The 17,848-nt window shown below is 43.8% G+C and overlaps 1 protein-coding gene and 1 long non-coding RNA gene across 2 annotated transcripts in view; one reads left to right on the plus strand and one right to left on the minus strand.

Moving 5' to 3' along the window:
* Positions 1-16,135, minus strand: part of pcdh7a (protocadherin 7a) — a 40,894-nt gene extending 24,759 nt beyond the window's left edge. Inside the window, exons 1-3 of the mRNA XM_032500923.1 lie at positions 13,637-16,135; positions 10,754-11,918; positions 4,915-5,697 (exon numbers count right to left, since the gene is read on the minus strand). Of these exons, the coding sequence (XP_032356814.1) occupies positions 4,915-5,697; positions 10,754-11,918; positions 13,637-15,060 (3,372 nt within the window). The 5' untranslated portion in view covers positions 15,061-16,135. The remainder of the gene's footprint in view (positions 1-4,914; positions 5,698-10,753; positions 11,919-13,636) is intronic.
* LOC116670475 (uncharacterized) overlaps positions 11,668-17,848 on the plus strand; it is a 6,533-nt gene continuing 352 nt past the window's right edge. Inside the window, exons 1-2 of the long non-coding RNA XR_004327034.1 lie at positions 11,668-11,678; positions 14,516-14,517. This is a non-coding gene — a long non-coding RNA (uncharacterized LOC116670475). The remainder of the gene's footprint in view (positions 11,679-14,515; positions 14,518-17,848) is intronic.

Genomic DNA, 17,848 nt, shown 5'->3' on the forward strand with positions numbered 1-17,848 from the left:
CATCCTTTGTCTCCAGGTCAGTAGATCAGTTTTCAGTCTGGCTTGTCGGGTGATCCCCGCTTTGGTTACCTCATCCTTCTCACCTCTCGCTTACCCTCACCTCCTCACCTCCCCACCTACTTAACCCGTGAGCATATGGTCAGCTGTGCCACCTGAACTTGCAGTGCCTTTTAATAAATACATCAGTGTGTTGGTATCATCATGACAGGGGTCACGGGTCGATTACAGTGTGTGCGTGAGTAACCGAGAGAAGGAGGGAAGGGAGAGCGTGTGTGTGTTTCTGTTGCTTTTTCTCGTTGACAGTGCCTTCACCCTTTTGACCCTAATGCACGCTGCATGTTATCACAGGAGGTGTATGTGTGAATGTGTTCATGTGGCGAGCCTGAATGCCTGGAGGGGTTAGTTTGAGTCTATGACAGACGCTCATCATATTTAATCCTAGAGGGATTTCGTTGAAATGAAAAGCTGCTTTTCAATTTTATAATCCAGTAAACCTAATCTCTCCGCCAGCGCCCGTCCATAAAGTCCAATTAGATGGACAACACTGGCCAGATGAGTCCTATTCAACACAAAGGTATCTCCATAGCTTGTCTTTGCTGTTTCAAAACACTGTGGCACCCTGTGTCCAAAGAGTTCAACCCTGACCTTCACAAAGCGTAAAAATGGGCAATGCACAATACACAAAAAAAACGCTGTCAATACACCAGTTTCTACTGCAGTCTTGGCCTTGTTAACGGGCATTGATTAGACTTTGGATGTGTGTGTGTGTGTGTGTGTGTGTTTGTGTGTGTGTCTGGTTCGATTCAGCCTTTGTGGCACCACACTCTCACCCGCCCTCCCACACTGGGTCCAGAGACAGAAAGTGCTCACTACAGTAAAAGAAGAAGTCACACTAGTGAAAACGCTGAGTCTGTTCATTCTCGGAGGTCAGTGTGGTGCATGGAAGACAGAGAGGTTGCAGTGGCTGGCTGGGTGTTTAGATTTATGGCCGCGCATATGGCAAAGAAAGGGGGAGAATGACAAAAAAAGGAACAAAGTGTGAGAGTCAAAAGGAGAGTGCAAAGTGCTAATCGAGACACTTTGCATTAAAAAGAAAAGTAAAAGAACAAAGCCGTGTGAAAGCTGAACAAAACAACCACTATGGCATTTGTTGTGGTTGATTGAGGACAACATATACCAAGAACAGTTTTGTGGTGGAGTGTGTTTGGTTTGGTGGTTAGAGGTTAGAACGAGGCCACTTTGCCCATATTGACTGCAGTGCCATGTGACTGCTGTGATCATTAATGTGTCCTGATGCCAACGGGTATCCTGATGACCCACATCTCAGCAGTCCACTCTCACTCTGGCTGCCACCCAAGCCAGACCTCTCTCTCTCTCTCTCTCTCTCTCTCTCTCTCTCTCTCTCTCTCTCACTTACTCTCTCACTCTCCCTGCCCCTTGCCACTTAAAAGCACATTCTCCAACCTTCTCCTTTATACTTTCTCCATCAGTGTTAGGGCTGGGTATCGGACCTCAATACTTTTCTGGTACTGACCAAAAATATCAAGAAGTAATATTAATATTATATATTTACTGTTTTGCATAAAATACACACACACACACACACACACACACACACACACACACACACACCTCTCCCTTCACCTCTTTCTTTTTGTCGGCATACTGCCTTTTTATTATTGCCCCTCTCTCACTTGCACATATCTTTAATGGTCCCATGGTATGGCAATTTCACTTTATGAGGTTTTTTGACATTAACATGAGTTCCCCCAGCCTGCCTATGGTCCCCCAGTGGCTAGAAATGGCAATAGGTGTAAACCAAGCCCTGGGTATCCTGCCCTGCCTTTGAGAAAATGAAAGCTGAGATGGGCCGATCTGGAATCTTGCCCCTTATGAGGTCATAATAATAATAATCTGGTCGAGGTTATCGACCAGAGAATTTGGCCCACCCATGAGCAACTGAGCAAAGTGGCAGTTGGTCAAGGCCACACCCCCAGCGTCCACCTTGCCCCCTCCTCCTCAAAAGCTACAGACTCAGAAATGGCCCATACTCAGGAATACTCATTGTGGGAGAATTACAGCTCTAGCGGCTGTAATTCTGCACCAAGGCTGAATTTTTGGGAAAGTGACTTCAGATATGGTATTAGGGGACCACTAAGGCCTATATAAAAACATCCAAAGAGCACCATGTCATGGGACCTTTAACCCTCTCTTACCGCTCAGATAGTGGTGGTAATTTTGTTGAATCTTTAGGCTTAGCTCAGCAATGGGAGTGAACGGCTCCTCCTTTAGTACCTCTTCTGGCTGACCGGCTCGACATACAAAAGTGTCACCATGACTGGCTCTTAATGTTGCTCCCGAAGTGAGACCTTTCTGAATGATATTTACTGTAATGCGTTGCAATACATTATAGGAGCTGTATGAGCTGTTTTATCAAGTTGTTGCCTTGGATGCAATCTTGCTCTTCGACCATGACGCACAGTTTTCATGACTTGCTTTTTTTTAAGGTTTTTAGTTTTTAGCACCCCAGTTGGTGTAATGATGTGCTCACTTTAGATGAACAGTTGTTGGAGTTTTTACTGACCCAGTAAAGTAGCTTTCAAATTGTATCCCCCCTGCCCTTCTCATTTACTCCAGCTTTCTCCCCTTCTAACCTCTTATAATTCCCTCCCACTCCTGATCTAATGCTATTGCAAATTCTGCGAACGTCCCAGTTCCAACATTTGGCACATACTCACCACCTATTACTCCCTGAGTCTATCTTTCACTTGCACTCACATATAAAATGCATATGCCTTTGTGAAATAAGCAGCCTTCCAATTGCAGTGACATGCACCCACCAACACAAACCTAAGCATGTCGGCGAACTGTTTGAGTTAACAAATTTTGACACGTACGTGAACGCAGTCACGTACGAGCTCGCAAGTCTTAGACACATGCACAGACCTACACACTTACAGAGCTGTGTATAAAACCTGGGGGGGGGGGGCACTCCACTGCAGTAGAGGAGTTAATTACCACATAGGATCAATAATTCATTATGCTGTCAGTTTATGTGTCTATGTGTCTCTGTATGTGTGCTAACACATTTTGCGTGCACGTAAGCATGAACACCAAACTCTCCCAGTAAGCATTTTCCTTTCCTGGGAACGGCAGATTAAGAGGATTGAATCCGTAATGGATTAACCTCTGGTGTGTGTGTGTGTGTGTGTGTTAGTGCGTGTGGATGTGTGCACAGTCCTTCGTGTGTGTGTGTGTTGAGCAGGATCAGCACCATGTATGAATTGATTAGCCTAAGAAGCTCCTCTACTTCGTTTTTAATGACCACATCAGCACTTTTTCACAACGGGGAGGATAAAAGTAGAGTTGTCTGTCAAGGAAATGAGACACCCCCCCTTTAAGAGGGGTTAGCTGTCACTCAAACATCCCTCTTGGGAGCACTCGCCATGGACTAGGGGACTAGGGAGACCCTGCTGTGTCAGTGTGTCTAAGATGATAGATGGTGCCTGTGTGTGCATTAGTGTTTGTGTGTAGGTGGAGGGGTGAGTGACCGTCTCTATGCAGTATTTATTTGTCAGCAGGACTTCAGCTTTTAACTGCAGCTTCTCGAGCAAACAAAAAAGCCATTGCATCCATTATCAGTGCAACTAATATTGTTTATGGAACAAAAATATATGCTAAATGGAAGGAAGATAACAGCTTGACAAGGGAAACTGAAACATGAAATGACCAATTACCCTGTTGGAAGCAACTATTCGCCCACTCCCTTTGTGTCCTTACTTAAACTGAACTCCTTAGGGGTTTATACACAGGGTAAGCATGTGTTACACACACATGCACACGCAGTCATGCATGTACACACAACTGCTTATTCAGATATTGTTCGGCTAGCGCAGGGGGTTGACTCATGTCCCCTGCATTAGATCCAGCTAAACAGAGTTCTGATGTTTGACATGGAGCGTGCTCTGACAGCAGCGTACCGTCACACTGCTCACAGGCTTAGCATGCTGACACAGACACACAAGTGTGTGTCCGTGCGTACACACTGTCAGCTATTTTGTGGAGATGAATTGATGTTTAGACGTTAGCGACAGGGTGTGCAGTAGGGTATGTCAGCAGATGTGTGAATAATAAGAGATGAAGCTGAGGAGGAGGAGGAGAAGGAACAGATATCAGGAGTCAGAGAGTGGACAAAACTGACAGAGATTTTTAAACCTTAGCGCATCCCAGAGGAAAAAAAAGATAGAGGACTCATAGAGACTAAAGGCCTTTTTACAGTAACCGTAGCCAAGCTGGCGAGCGTAAATGTGACGTCGTGAGAGCACCGTAACTGTTTAAACATGCGCGTGGTGGTCGTGACACTAGCTGCAGTCTTCTCCTTAACAGAGATGGCGCTAATGAGCAAAGGCTACCAATTTTGCTATTTCTGCAAAAAAAGAAGAAAAAGGTAAACCATGGCAGAACTGGCAACAGCATTGATCAATCAGTGCTTCAATTTGATTTGATGACCTACTTCGTCGGATCAAGCCTTTCCTTCACAAGAACTCACAAAGAACTCATCTTAACCCTGTAGGTTTACCAGAGAGACTTGCAATCACTCTGAGAGTACTCGTATCCGGTTGCCCTCAAATTTCCCCACTGGGGATTAATAAATAGTATAAATTTAAAAATGTAATTAAATAAATTAAATTAAAATAAATTAAATTAAATTTAAAAATTAAATTAAACTCATCCATGCGTCCTGTTTCTGCTTTGTCACGCACCTTTGAAAAAAATAGAGTGGTGCATGACCTCAAAATCCTGGCACGCCAGTGAGATCTACGTCCTTTTGACATCACATTGGCACGTGCAACCTCGAGTGCGGCTAGTATACCGGCAGCTTATGTTATCCCAGTCCCTTCCCAGAGCTCCTACCTGTTTGCTGTACTTGTTCCCAGTCTGGCAGCCATACTCTGAGCACTGGTCAGACCCCAGGGACATAGCATCTGCATTGCCACTGCCCCCGCTACTGCTGCTGCTGGAGCCGGCACTCCCCACACAACCCCCACTACCCACAAAGGTGTTGGAGGGAGGCAGGTCCTGGACCGCCTGGTGCTTCTTTCCTTCAGCTGGGGGAGAGTGGGGCTGCAGGTTCACAGCGGGAAGAGGTGAGCTGGATTTGTAGTGCCTGGCCAGGTCTGGGCTTGACTGGTGCCTCCTGCCGCCACCCATCCGTGGGCTGCCGGGGTCACCGTCCATAGCACAGTAGCGGGCTGCCAGGCGCTCACTAGCACTGCTCAAATCCTCCTCATCGTCGTCATTGGCATGGCGACGCAGCCCATTGACTGTGACAATACCACTGTAGAGTGATCTGTCTGCCTTCCCTCCTCCTGCAGCTGCACCAATGCCACTTCCATTGCGTTTGTCCCGTCGAGGTTTGCGTCCACGGTCTGATCCTCTGCTGCAGCCAGCTTGTGGTTGGGCACCTGGAGGACTGAAGAAGTCTTCCTCTGGCTCCTTCTTTCCGGCCTCGTAGCCATTCTTGCCCTGAGCACCACACTGCCGAGCTGTGACCACAAGGAGGATAACGAGGATGACCGCCGCAGCTCCTGCCAGGACACCGATAGCTACGCTAAGGCGCTGTTTCCCTAATGCACGCTCGCTGTCTGGGTCCCCTGCAATGTCCAGTGACAGTGGAGCCATCAGACTTCGGGCCACCTAATGTGAGAGGAAGAGAGGAGAGGAACAAGAGAGAGAGAGAGAAGATGCAATGTAAAAGAGGAAAAGTAAGAAAAACAGACAGACCATCAAGTCCAAAACAGCGACTGTAAAAGATGACACAGTGGGTGTGAGCCACAGAGAAACATCAAACAGCATCTTCCACTTAATTAAACTCACTGTGTTTTAGTGAGTGAGCTTCTCTATTATTCCCTAAATATGTAATTGCTAAATATATAATTGCTCTTGCTTTGCAGTTGCACCATTTCAAGTTCTGCATATGCTTCTCCATTTGTGATTTCACATCATCTGCAATATTACAGGAAACGCCTGGATTATGCTGTTTAAAGCTGATTAAAGGTATAAAAGGAAACGTTAGGTCAGGGACAGTTAGAAGAGGAAAAGTAGCAGAAACAGTCAATAAATGTGTACATAAAGGAAGCAGACATGCTATGACTATATCCCTAGAATACAAAAACATCTACTGTCTCATCAATGAACAATGTCCCTATTGTAAAAGATAGCGTAGGCGGGATTTGTTAAGGATTTGCAATCACAATTTCTTGACTGAGAATTGGATGGTTAGACAGATAGAAGGCTACTGTAAGTGTGCTCTTGAGGTTGTTCGGTTAAACTAATAGTTTTAATTGATGCAAAATCCAGGCAAATCCATGATGGTCCATTTTGATCTATATAGTATATCACACCTATTTGAATATTTACACACACACACACACACACACACACACACACACATAAACTCTCTCTCTCTCTCTCTCTCTCTCTCTCTCTCTCGCTGAGCTTGTACAGTAATAAACGGATCATTACAAGAAAGTGGGTTATGCTGAAGCACAAACATAATCATTACTGGTGATAGAACCTTGCACTGCAGCAGACAATGAGGCTGTGGAGTTCTGGTCTGCAGAGCCCTGCTGGTAATATGGGACAGGGTAATGAATCTGAATATTCTAATCAATACATAGCTACTATGTTGGGAGGATCATTATGCAAAGACCGACAAAATACAAAACAACACACACACACACACACACACACACACACACACACACACACACACACACACACACACACACACATACACACTAAAATGTATGCATGTATGCATGTGTAAGTTGTCCATTAGTTATACAAGTCATTCTCCAGCCCTGACACCTCGTCTGGGAGCTCATACGACAATTCCTTTGGCCTGTCAGGGTTGGAAATGATATAGTCATCTAATCCCTTCTGCTTTAAGAACGGTGGGTAATAAGGCTTGCACAAACGGGATAGAGACAGAAAGTGAAGGTGAGAGAGAAGATACATAAAAATAACTGCAGTATAACCTGGAGTAATAACTCCAGAGAGTGCAGCTCACACAACTGCACTGTGTAACTTGATTATAACATTATCCAAGGTATATTATTAGGCTTACTCATATAGAGTCACATTATGCACTCTCATTTCTGGTTACCCCCAAGCTAAAAATTGGACTGTTATATTTCATTGTTTCATCAACATCTATCTCTGGGTTAAGTTTCATTGTTTTTGAGCGAGTTGTGTTGGTTGGTTCTATTCCATTATTCTGCTTCCACTGCAAAAGGCCTCTCTCCGCCAGGTTCCACTCTCCCCTCATCCCCATTGTTCTTTTGCCTGCAGTATTCCTTTCCATTCTCATTCTGCTGGGCATCTCTCTGGCTTAGCGCATCCCTTAACTGTCTGCCGTTTTGTGTGCGTAAAACACCGAGAGAAAATTGTGCTGCAGTGCCAAATGTGTATATACAATGTGAGAGAACAGCAGAGTTTGTTTGTTTGTTGGGAGTGTGCGTGCAAGTATATTTGACAGACAGAAGCATTAGAAAGTGTAAGTTGTATGGTTGTAAGTCAAGTCACATACTGAGTGCAAGTTATATATATATAGCTGTCAATGTGCCGATGGGTATAGTGTATGCATGTATGGGCACACACAATACAGCTAAGTGATGAGCAGAATAAGGGTAGCAGCCACCTTCACGCCGTATTTGAGTCCCTCCTTCTGACGCATCCCAACTCCCAGTGGAATCTTCTATTCTGCTACATGAGCTTTGTTCCGGCTGGGCTTAACACCACCATTTATCTGCTCCAGTCTCCAAGGATATTATTATCTTCATGTCACTGCAGATGGTGATTTTGCAACCAAGACAAGGAGTTCTCCACTGACCACACTATTGACTTAGTGCCCGATCATAGTTGTTGCTTAATGCATTCACAGTTCAGCATAAGGACAGAGAGCTGCAGTTTGATTAGTGTTAGTTAGTATTCTTATTTCTAAAAAGCTGACTGTACATATTTTAAAAAAACATGTAAGAATTCCATATTTCAAGATAAAAAAAACTTTTGATCTGAGATGAAAAACTGTGAGAATGTGAAAATATCATCACTAAGAGCCTTAATCAGATTCACAACACAGTGCACGTCTGATGTACAAAGCACCTTAAAGTTTCCCAGATGACAACCATTTCTAGAATATCACAATTTCTTCTTCTTCTAGCTCAAACTTTGCAGTATCATATTGTAGCTAATTACCCAACATGTGGTTCACCCAGTACTGTTGGATAGAAAAGACTGGAGTCATTTTCTGCCATGGTGCTGCAGCAGTAGACGTATTCCTTCCCTAATTACATCTGGCATCCAGCCACCACTAAGTTTGACTTCATTATGAGATGGAGGTATTCTCTAGTCAATGACTTCTACTCAATTGCTCCACCAAGTTCTTTCCTACAATCAAACTAAACTATGCATATTGTAATCAGAGGCAGCTTTAATACTGGCTTGGACATATTACACGCTATTGTTCGATTCAATGGCCCCAGTCAGTTGGGCACATTGTAGTTAATTCTACCTGTCAACATCATTGTTTGACCGTTGACCACGTGTTCTGTTCTAATCCTCAGCCCCTTGATTGTTCAATTTTTCCTTTTCATTCTACTCTTAAGTGACAGGACACCATTCATGAGGTGTTCTACATAGTGGCTAGTGCTCAAATACTACACCTTCTATCTGTGCTCAATTGTTCGTCTGAAAAAAAAGTGCAATGAAACACAACATCTTTTGGACGCCAAGTTGTCTCCATTGAGGTAAGTCAAGACTCTCAAGCTATGATTATCCAGAATGTGTTTTTCTCCTGCCAAAACACAAGATTAAGCATTGAGTGTCATTCAAAACATGTATACTTAGAACTTAAGGGGCATACAGAGCATAGTGCAATTGCAGTTGCTACGCTACTTTCTGGAGTAGCTATACAGTAACATAATAAAAATTTAGAAATCAGTTAAAGTTTACATCACGCACTTGGAAGTCATTTACAATCCCACAGGGACTTCCAGTTTTTAAGCAAGTTGAAACAATCAGGGAGGCACCACAAAATCATAACGTGCACCGTTTGCAGTAGAGAAGCTTGCTACACTTTAAGGTGTGTCCTTGGAGATAACAATCTTTGGTTGAATTTTTTTACACACAGGTTAGACGGATTGCGATAAAATACTTTTTTTCATAATGTTTTGACACAAATGGGGCACATCAAGGGATTTAAAGATGACACTGTATTTTGGGGTACCAACACAATCGGTGTTTGACACATTTTTGCCTCCTGTCTGTCTAACAGACTCTCAAGTGTCTCAGAGCTAATTTAGGTTCACACTGTTTACGTCACGCTACATGCACAGACTTGACAGTTGAAGACCTTTTCCTTAGAGAAAATATGATAATTTGTTCTAAACCAAGTTTCAAGTAGGGGTTAAAACCACAAGCTATCTCAAAACAAACACTGCAATCAAAAGGCCACTGAGGCGGTTTAAGTATTAGTCAATATAAATGACTTTGCCCACACCAGAGACCAAGTTTTAGTAATTATTACCTGCCAGCATTTACAGCTTAGTTGAACATTTTTAAAGCATAATGGGAAGTTTGTTTGATTAATACAATGAGGGCAGAGAAGAGAGATTTTCACCAACATAAGGTATACGCTAAATTAGAATTCATGGTATTTCTGGTATCTCAAATGTCTTTAAGTCAAGTCAATTACCTCTTCATCTCAGTGTGGATCTTTCAAGCCAACTCTAACCTATACCACACAGAGTTATTCAATACTATGCAAATGGTTCCCTTACTTCCAGCTGTAAACATTATTCATTTAAAGTTAATAGTAGTTTTCAGTTTCTTTCTTTTGAGTTTGACCAATTCTTTTCTGCTCAGAATGTGACGCATGACACAATGAAAACTTCCAAACCTCATCAATATACACTACTAACGTGCAACTTTTCAAATGAATATTGTTCAACTGACTCTGTAGGCCTAAATTGGGACAGGGCCACCTCTCTCTCTTTCTCTACCTCTCTAACACACTCTCCCTAAGGCTCTCTCTCTCTCTCTCTCTTTCGTTCACACACACCTGCACACACACACACACACACACACACACACACACACACACACACACACACACACACACACACACAATGCTCTCAGCTCTGCGTTCAATGTACCTTAAAAGAAGAACTACTTCAGTAATAGCAGTTATTTTAACCACGTAATCATTATAAGAATGCATTCTGGACAAAGAGCATTCAAACTACAAAGAAGCAGGCATTGCCAATAACTTTCAAAAGGGAAACAGGCTTCTTTATCTGGGACACATATAGACACAATTATTTCCTCAAAAATGGGCAGAAAATTGCAACACCATGCACACTGCAGACTTTGTGCATTTATCTCATTCTATCAAGAAAATAATCGTCTTACCAGTTTAGTTTAAACTGCTACAATCAGTTGTCATTACCATCCTCCTCCATTGTAATGTGTTATCAGAGTGGCCATCATTTGAATGGATCAAAGGACAATATCATTACTGCCATTATGGGTTATCATTACCAACTCTGTGGAACAATAGAGGTACTGCACACACCTAAATACAGTGTTTTTTTATTACCTTTCTTCCATTCAAGTTATATGAATTGTTATATACTTTACTTGATTTTGCTGAAATCAGTTTGAAGAATATATCTTTATACATAAAGATTACCTGTGCATCCACTAGGGTGGCGTTGGTCAAGCTCTCGTTGATGAAGACATGAACCAGGGCGGTGGCACAGAGAGAGGGGGCCCCACTATCATTGACCCGGACCACCAGGCGATGCAGACCTCTGTGGCGCCGCTCCAGAGGTTCTGCCAGGGTGATTACTCCATTGGTGTGGCCAATTTCAAACAGCCTGAAGGGATTTCCCCCCACTAGAGCATAGTGAAGGTCTGCATTTGGGCCAGTGTCTGAGTCTACGGCTGTTACAGTCCTGACGATTGTGCGGGCACTGCTTGCAGGTGGAAGGAGGGTGTAGGACTCATTGGTTGGAGAGGTAATTGAGGGGGCGTTGTCATTTTCATCCGTCACAATGAGCGAGACGGTGGCAGTGGCAGTTTTGCGGGGCTCCCCTCCATCCACAGCCCGGACACGGAAGGTGTAGGTGGAAAGCTTTTCACGGTCAAATGATGCAGAAGAGAAGATAGTCCCTGTGTTGTTCTCGATGGAAAACATCTCTTCTCGCTCTTTCTCGCCATCTTCTCCTTCCGCCTTCTTCTCATCAACTCCATCCATCTCTACAAACAGACTAAGTTCTGCGTTCTCGCCTTCGTCAGCATCAGTCACGGTGACCATGCCAACTGGGCTGTTGGCAAGCAGGTTCTCTTTCACGTAGAATGTAAAGATTTCCTGAACAAACTTTGGCGCATTGTCATTGCGGTCGGTCACCTGGACGACAACAGTGGCAGAGCCTTGCAGAGAAGGTGTACCCTTGTCCTTGGCAATGATCCGGAGTTCATACCTCTCTCGCTGCTCACGGTCCAGAACCCCAGTAGCACGGATGTCTCCATTATCTGCATCTATGTAAAATGGCCCGTTACCCGCAGGGTCCAGGGAGTATGCAATCTCTGCATTCTTGCCGCTGTCTGCGTCTGTGGCTACCACAGTGACTACCCTTTCACCAGGTGAATTGTTCTCAGCAAAGTGGACTTCCACAACGCTCTGGGCAAAGGTTGGGGCATGGTCATTGATATCTACCACTCGTACCATTAGTGAGCTGTTGCTGGACAGACTAGGGCTCCCAGAATCTACTGCCACAATGGTAACACTGTACTCTTTGGTGGCCTCGTAGTCCAGCAAGGCGGAAGTATGTAAGAAGTATTTTTTCTTATTCCTGTGAAAAATAATTGAAAAATAAATGTCATGAATGTAGTTGCTACCCTAGATGAAGATAATACAGATCTTGTCTGTAAAATAATTAAAAAAAATACTGCTGCTGCTCTCTTTTAGTCAATTAGCGGACTCATCAGCCACCAGGTTGTTGATAGTCACTGTATTGGTCTATGTATGTTCTAAGCAGTATATGCTAACAAAAGTTCAGGAAATTGTGAACATTTCCTGTTTTTCTTCCTGTCCAAGGTGATATCCTAAAATTGTTTGTGTGGTGTGACGATTACAACTATTTGAAAGAAAGACAAGCCACAAAATCTGCCATTTGAATAGCAGCCACCAGAGTATTACTGGAATATTTGCTTGACAATTTACACTTAATTGATTGTCACAATAGTTGTCAATCCATTTTTTGTCAATCGACTAATTATTCCAGCTCAAATATGCTTTGGTCTCTAATACACAATTCATTGGAAAAGATCGGCATCTGCAGAGAGACAATAATACTGGAGAAAGTGTGACAGGTTTGTTAATGAAAACCAACTTATTGATTTGCTGAAGACCTTTATGATTATTACTTTGACTCAAGATTGCTTTAGTCAAGGTCAGCCCACAGTAAATACAACAAGTACCCTTAATGCACAGGTGTCATGAGCAGTGGCAGTGATATCCTAAAATGGCCATCTCTATTTCCCTCACTCCCTCCATCCAATAGCTTTAGGAAATATCTTTCCATTGACTGGGGAGCACTGACCTTTACTGCCTGCACCGTTGTATTATTCCTAAAAGTCTAAAACCCTTGACTTTCATTAATATTTTTGCTCAAAGTTTATAGATTGTATGACATTCAAATTACTCTATAGCCTCAGTGAATGAGTGGCACCACTTGAACAAAGCTTAAATGAAATCTGCATGAAACAACACTTCACTCATCTCTGTATTCTCTGTGGAAAACAGAAATTGTATAATTCCTCCTAGAGTAGTAGTGTGGGTGAGACTTATAGCAACTGCATGGTGAATGTGTAATTGTCACGGTTAGAAAACAAGTGGGATGAAAACAGTAAAAAAGTGTTTAATACAAAGTTATGTTTAAATGTGTTAACACTGTAGACATGTATACAGATACTTTAGAATTACCTAGAAATGAGTCAGGAACAATCTTAAAATCAATGTATAAGTCCTGAAAACCTTTGAATCATGGACTGTATAGTAGGAATTAAGAACAGATTGCTAAATGGTATATTAATGAACCATTGGCTAATCACTATGGCTATTTTCTTAAAGAATAATAACCAGTTTTAAATGAATTCTTCCTGGTATGTGGGAATGAGATGCTTAATGGCACATATCCACATGTTATTTGTTTATTATGTGCATAGTAGTTTTTGCCCCGCACCCCACCTCAGGGGTAAGGTGGTGCATTATACTGCGATATTATTAAAAAAACATCATTACTTCATGATTACCTTAACATTACTTACTATTTTTGTGTGCTCCCTCAAGAAAGAAAGAAAGTGCATCATCTTACCAAAAATGAGAGGAACTGATGTTTAAATACTGGTTCATTACTACAGCACCTAGCTGCAGTCTGTTTCAAGTAACTTGTTATATAGTCCTTTATTCTGAGTAATTCAGGAACTACTTTTCAATAAACAGTTAGTTCCTTCCTTTGTGATGGATTTCTGTAACAAACTGTGATGGTTTACCTTCAGTTTGGCTTACCTGTCAAAGGCTTCATCTGCAGGTAGGGGTGGGAGCACTGTTTCACCAGCAGGCTTCAATGTGAATGGGACGTCTCCTACAACTGTACACGTCACAGCCCCATTCTCTCCCTGGTCTCGGTCAGACACCTGTACCAGAGCTACTGGTGTGTCCACCAGTACGTTCTCTGGTACTAACGCTGCTCCATCTCGAACAGGGATCCGCCCAATCTTTCGGATCTCTACGACTGGGACATTGTCATTTTCATCCCGGACAGCCAAAATCACAGTGGTGCGGTCAGTGCGGGGTGGCTGACCCCGGTCTCTGGCTGTTACTGTGAACCTCAGCTGCGCCACATCTTCCCTGTCAATCCTGTGAAGGACACTCAGCCATCCAGTTGCCTCGTCCAGCCGCAGAAGCCGCCTGACGGACTCCGTGGCTGCGCCAAAGACATACTCCACCTGCCCGTTGACTCCAATATCACGGTCTGAAGCTCTGACCTGGAGGACAGGTGTACCTGGAGGAGCATTTTCGGCCATTTCTGCCTCATATGTGGACCTCTCAAACTGTGGGCTGTTGTCATTCACATCAGTGATGGAAACACGAAGCAGGGCTTGGGAGGAACGTGGTGGGTTTCCCCCATCTCGAACCCTGAGGACGAGTTCATATGAATCTTTTTGCTCACGATCCAATGTACCTTTTACAATGAGCTGTGGTTGTTTTTCACCATCTGGTATATCTGCAACTTGTAGTTCGAAAACAGTGCTCCTGGGTCCTCCTCCAATATCTCCACTTCTACCCCTACGGTCCCCAAGTCCATCCACTCTAGCAATGGGGTTTCCTCCTGCTGTGCGTCTTGTTGAACTTGACCCAGAGGCACCATCTTGGATCAGCTCATAGCGGTCAATGCCATTTCGCCCAAAATCCCTGTCTGTTGCTGTGGGCAGCAGGTAAAGGGTTCCTATTGGGCGATTCTCCTCAACTGAGAGCTGGAGCACAGGTGAGGGGAAGGAAGGTGTGTTGTCATTGATATCTGTTATGACCACACGGCCTTCAAACAGGTCCACCCAGCTCTGCAGTGGTCCAATCACTGACACCTCAAAGTCCAAAAAACACTCATTTTCATCAAATATCATCTGACACTGCGGGAGCTTCTCTCTGTCAATGCGCCTTGGGCCTGTTGTCAGCTCACCTGTCACATTGTCAATCTTGAAGAACTCGGAGCCGCTCTCCAGGGCGAAGGTGACATCCCCGCTGCCTGTACCTGCTGTGAGGCCCAGGTCGGCGGCCACGTTGCCAATCTTGACGTCAGGTGGGCCCTCCTCCGCCACCCGGTACCGGAGAGCTGAGTCGGCACCCGGTAGCTGAGTCAGCAGCTGCAGCACTAAGACCACGAGGCTGAGAGCCTGCGCCGCGGAGGAGTGCACTGCACCAAGCCTCTGCATGGCTCCTTCTTCCTCTTGCCTCTCTCCTTCCCGTTGTCTGCCTCTGAGCTGTGGCTTGTCTCTTCTTTATTGGTGTTTCGTGGTCTGGTGTAACTCACAGCGTGGGTGTTTGATGTAGCCTTTCTTACTTTCTCGCTATTGCTCTCTGCGGACTGCCGCCTGAGGTCCGGGGAAAAGCTTCCACACTCTCACCGTAGTTCACTTAAGCAGTGCAGGCTTTCTTTATTTTTCTATTTTAGGTTACTGAGCAGTGCTTTTTTAACTTCTATAATAACAATTTTGTTGTCTTGTTGGGCTGTCGACGTCATAAAAGATATCAAAAAATCCATTATGCTGCGAAAAAACAAACAACTCATTCATCAGCCTTTGATTAATCCTCTTCACTCTTTCTTTCACGTAAACCGGAGAGCTATCCCACTGTAACACGAGGACGCGCATCAGTTCATATTGTCATTTGTAAGTTGTTTTTATTCCAGTCACATTTGGGACAGCGGCTTTTCTCGCGTTTTTCACAGTTAGAAACTGCAATGCAGCACCACACAAAAGGAAGAAGAAAAAAACACCTCACAGCTCTCCGGACGCCAAGTGAAAATTAACTCAATATCCCCAGCAGAGGAATGAAAATCAGTTTGAAAAAAGTATTTGAGGTGCTGCTACTGGATCTTTTCTTACCTTTAGATCCAGCTGCGTTGTCCTCTTTTTCCCGCAGTGGAGCAACGTGCCAAGCCGTCGGATTCCTCCACGCAAGTTATGAGAGCGAGTTTCTCAGAATATTTTTCTTCTTCGTATAAAACTGAAAATTAGGGCTTCTCCTGATGGGCTAAAATTGAGATTCCAATATCATCATCAGTTCAGCGTATGTAGCGTGTGTTCGGGATGGAGGTCTCGGTGATGGACCGAGTGTAGATGCGTCTTTTTCCAAGAGTCCCGCATTCTGTCTCTCTCTCTCCTCCACATGCGCCTCCTCCTCCTACCCCTCTTGCTTTTTTCCTCTCACCTGCACTGCTTGGGACTGCTGCTGCCGGTCTCAAGTGATGCTGCAGTCTCTCTCTCTCTCCTCGTCCACTCCCTCCTTCGTTCTCTCCATCATCCTCTCTTCTCCTCTCTCTCTCTCCTCGCTACTGCAACATTTCCCCCGGCCGCGTAAGTCGATCGCTGAGCTGTAACGGGAGAGGCAGCAGAGGCGGTGTTGGGTCGCCGTGAGTGTGTATGACGGTTACTGGGGACAGACCTCACCTCCCCTGTCATATAGGAAGATTAAATGGCTTGGTGTCCGGGCTGCTGACAGCTCCTGGTGGGGAATATCTTTATTCACACATTCACAAAGGACAAAGAAAGACGGGAAGAAAAGAGAGTGATCTAGCTTTAATACAAGTCAGCTTAGCGCTCAGTCATTTTTCTGCTGGTGCAGCTATTTATTCGGGGCAAGTGTAGAGGGCTTCATTCATTCTTTTCTGAGGGGGACATGAATTGTCACATAGTAGCCTTCTCTCTTACGTAGACTACGGGAAATTGCTATGATGTTCACGGCACACAGTAATGTATAGGCTGCTAAATGCTAGTTGTATGCAAAGTGCACTGTCTAATGGCCAGCTTAATGGTAGCCTACTCCACTCCACTCATGGGTATATATATATAATAATATTATATATATATATATATATATATATATATATATATATATATATATATATATATATATATATATAATGTATAATTTTGTATTAAATAAATAATAAGGGAGGCTTCACACACATGCTTTCTTTGTTGGCAGTATCCTCCACGCATACATACACACACACACATGCACACACTGCTGTGAGAATGTCCTCTCCCGGACCGACCTGCTCGTGAGAAGCGCAATGCAGCATTGGTCTGTGCCTGCTATGAACACCTACCGGGGCATCCACGCTGCCACTCTGTTAAACCACTTCGCATTTCAGATTTCCTAGCCACTCTGGACCAAGTGCTTTCCCGGCCAGAAGGTAGGGATTTCCCCAACACACACTGTTATTGACATTTACACATATATGTATCTCCTCTCTCTCTCTCTTCTCTATATATATAGCTACATATATATATATATATATATATATATATATATTTATTCTTATATATATATATATATATATATATAGAGAGAGAGAGAGAGAGAGAGAGAGAAAACTCTGTGGACCAGCTATTAGTGAACAGTTTATGGCTAGTAGAGAGTAGGCCTAAACAAACACTTACAAACTGCAGAGGGGTGACATCTCTCTCTCTCTCGCTCTCCCTCTCCTTCACTCTCTCTCTATCTCCGTCTCTCTCTCTGTCTCTCCCTCTCTCTTGCTCCCTATGTGACGTTTGCCCAGGTTTCTATTTCTTTTTCATCTTCAGGAGGAACCAAGAGGCGTGTGTGTGTCAGAGATGGGAAGTAACGAAGTAGCCTACAAATACTTTGTTACAGTAGGCTACTCAAGTAGATTTTTCTGATATTTTTATTTTAATTTTAAATTGTTTTTGGCGACTTTTTACTTTTACTCCTTACATATACACAAATATCGGTACTTTCTACATGTTACAAAATTGGCTGCTAATTTAGTTTTATACAAGAGGTCGTCTAGCAGGTGTCATTGTAAGTGCATGTCGGAGAATAGCGTGAACACGCGCCTAACAACGTGAACGGGCACACACGGCTCTGGCCACACGGAGAAAAAACATTAGTGACAGTTAAAGAAGTGGACCAACAGATCTAGTTGTTCTGGACGGAGACCAGTGAAGGAAAATAGAAGCACTTTTCTGGTGATGG

Source organism: Etheostoma spectabile, chromosome 2 (genome assembly GCF_008692095.1).
Source record: "Etheostoma spectabile isolate EspeVRDwgs_2016 chromosome 2, UIUC_Espe_1.0, whole genome shotgun sequence".
NCBI classification, from domain to species: domain Eukaryota; kingdom Metazoa; phylum Chordata; class Actinopteri; order Perciformes; family Percidae; genus Etheostoma; species Etheostoma spectabile.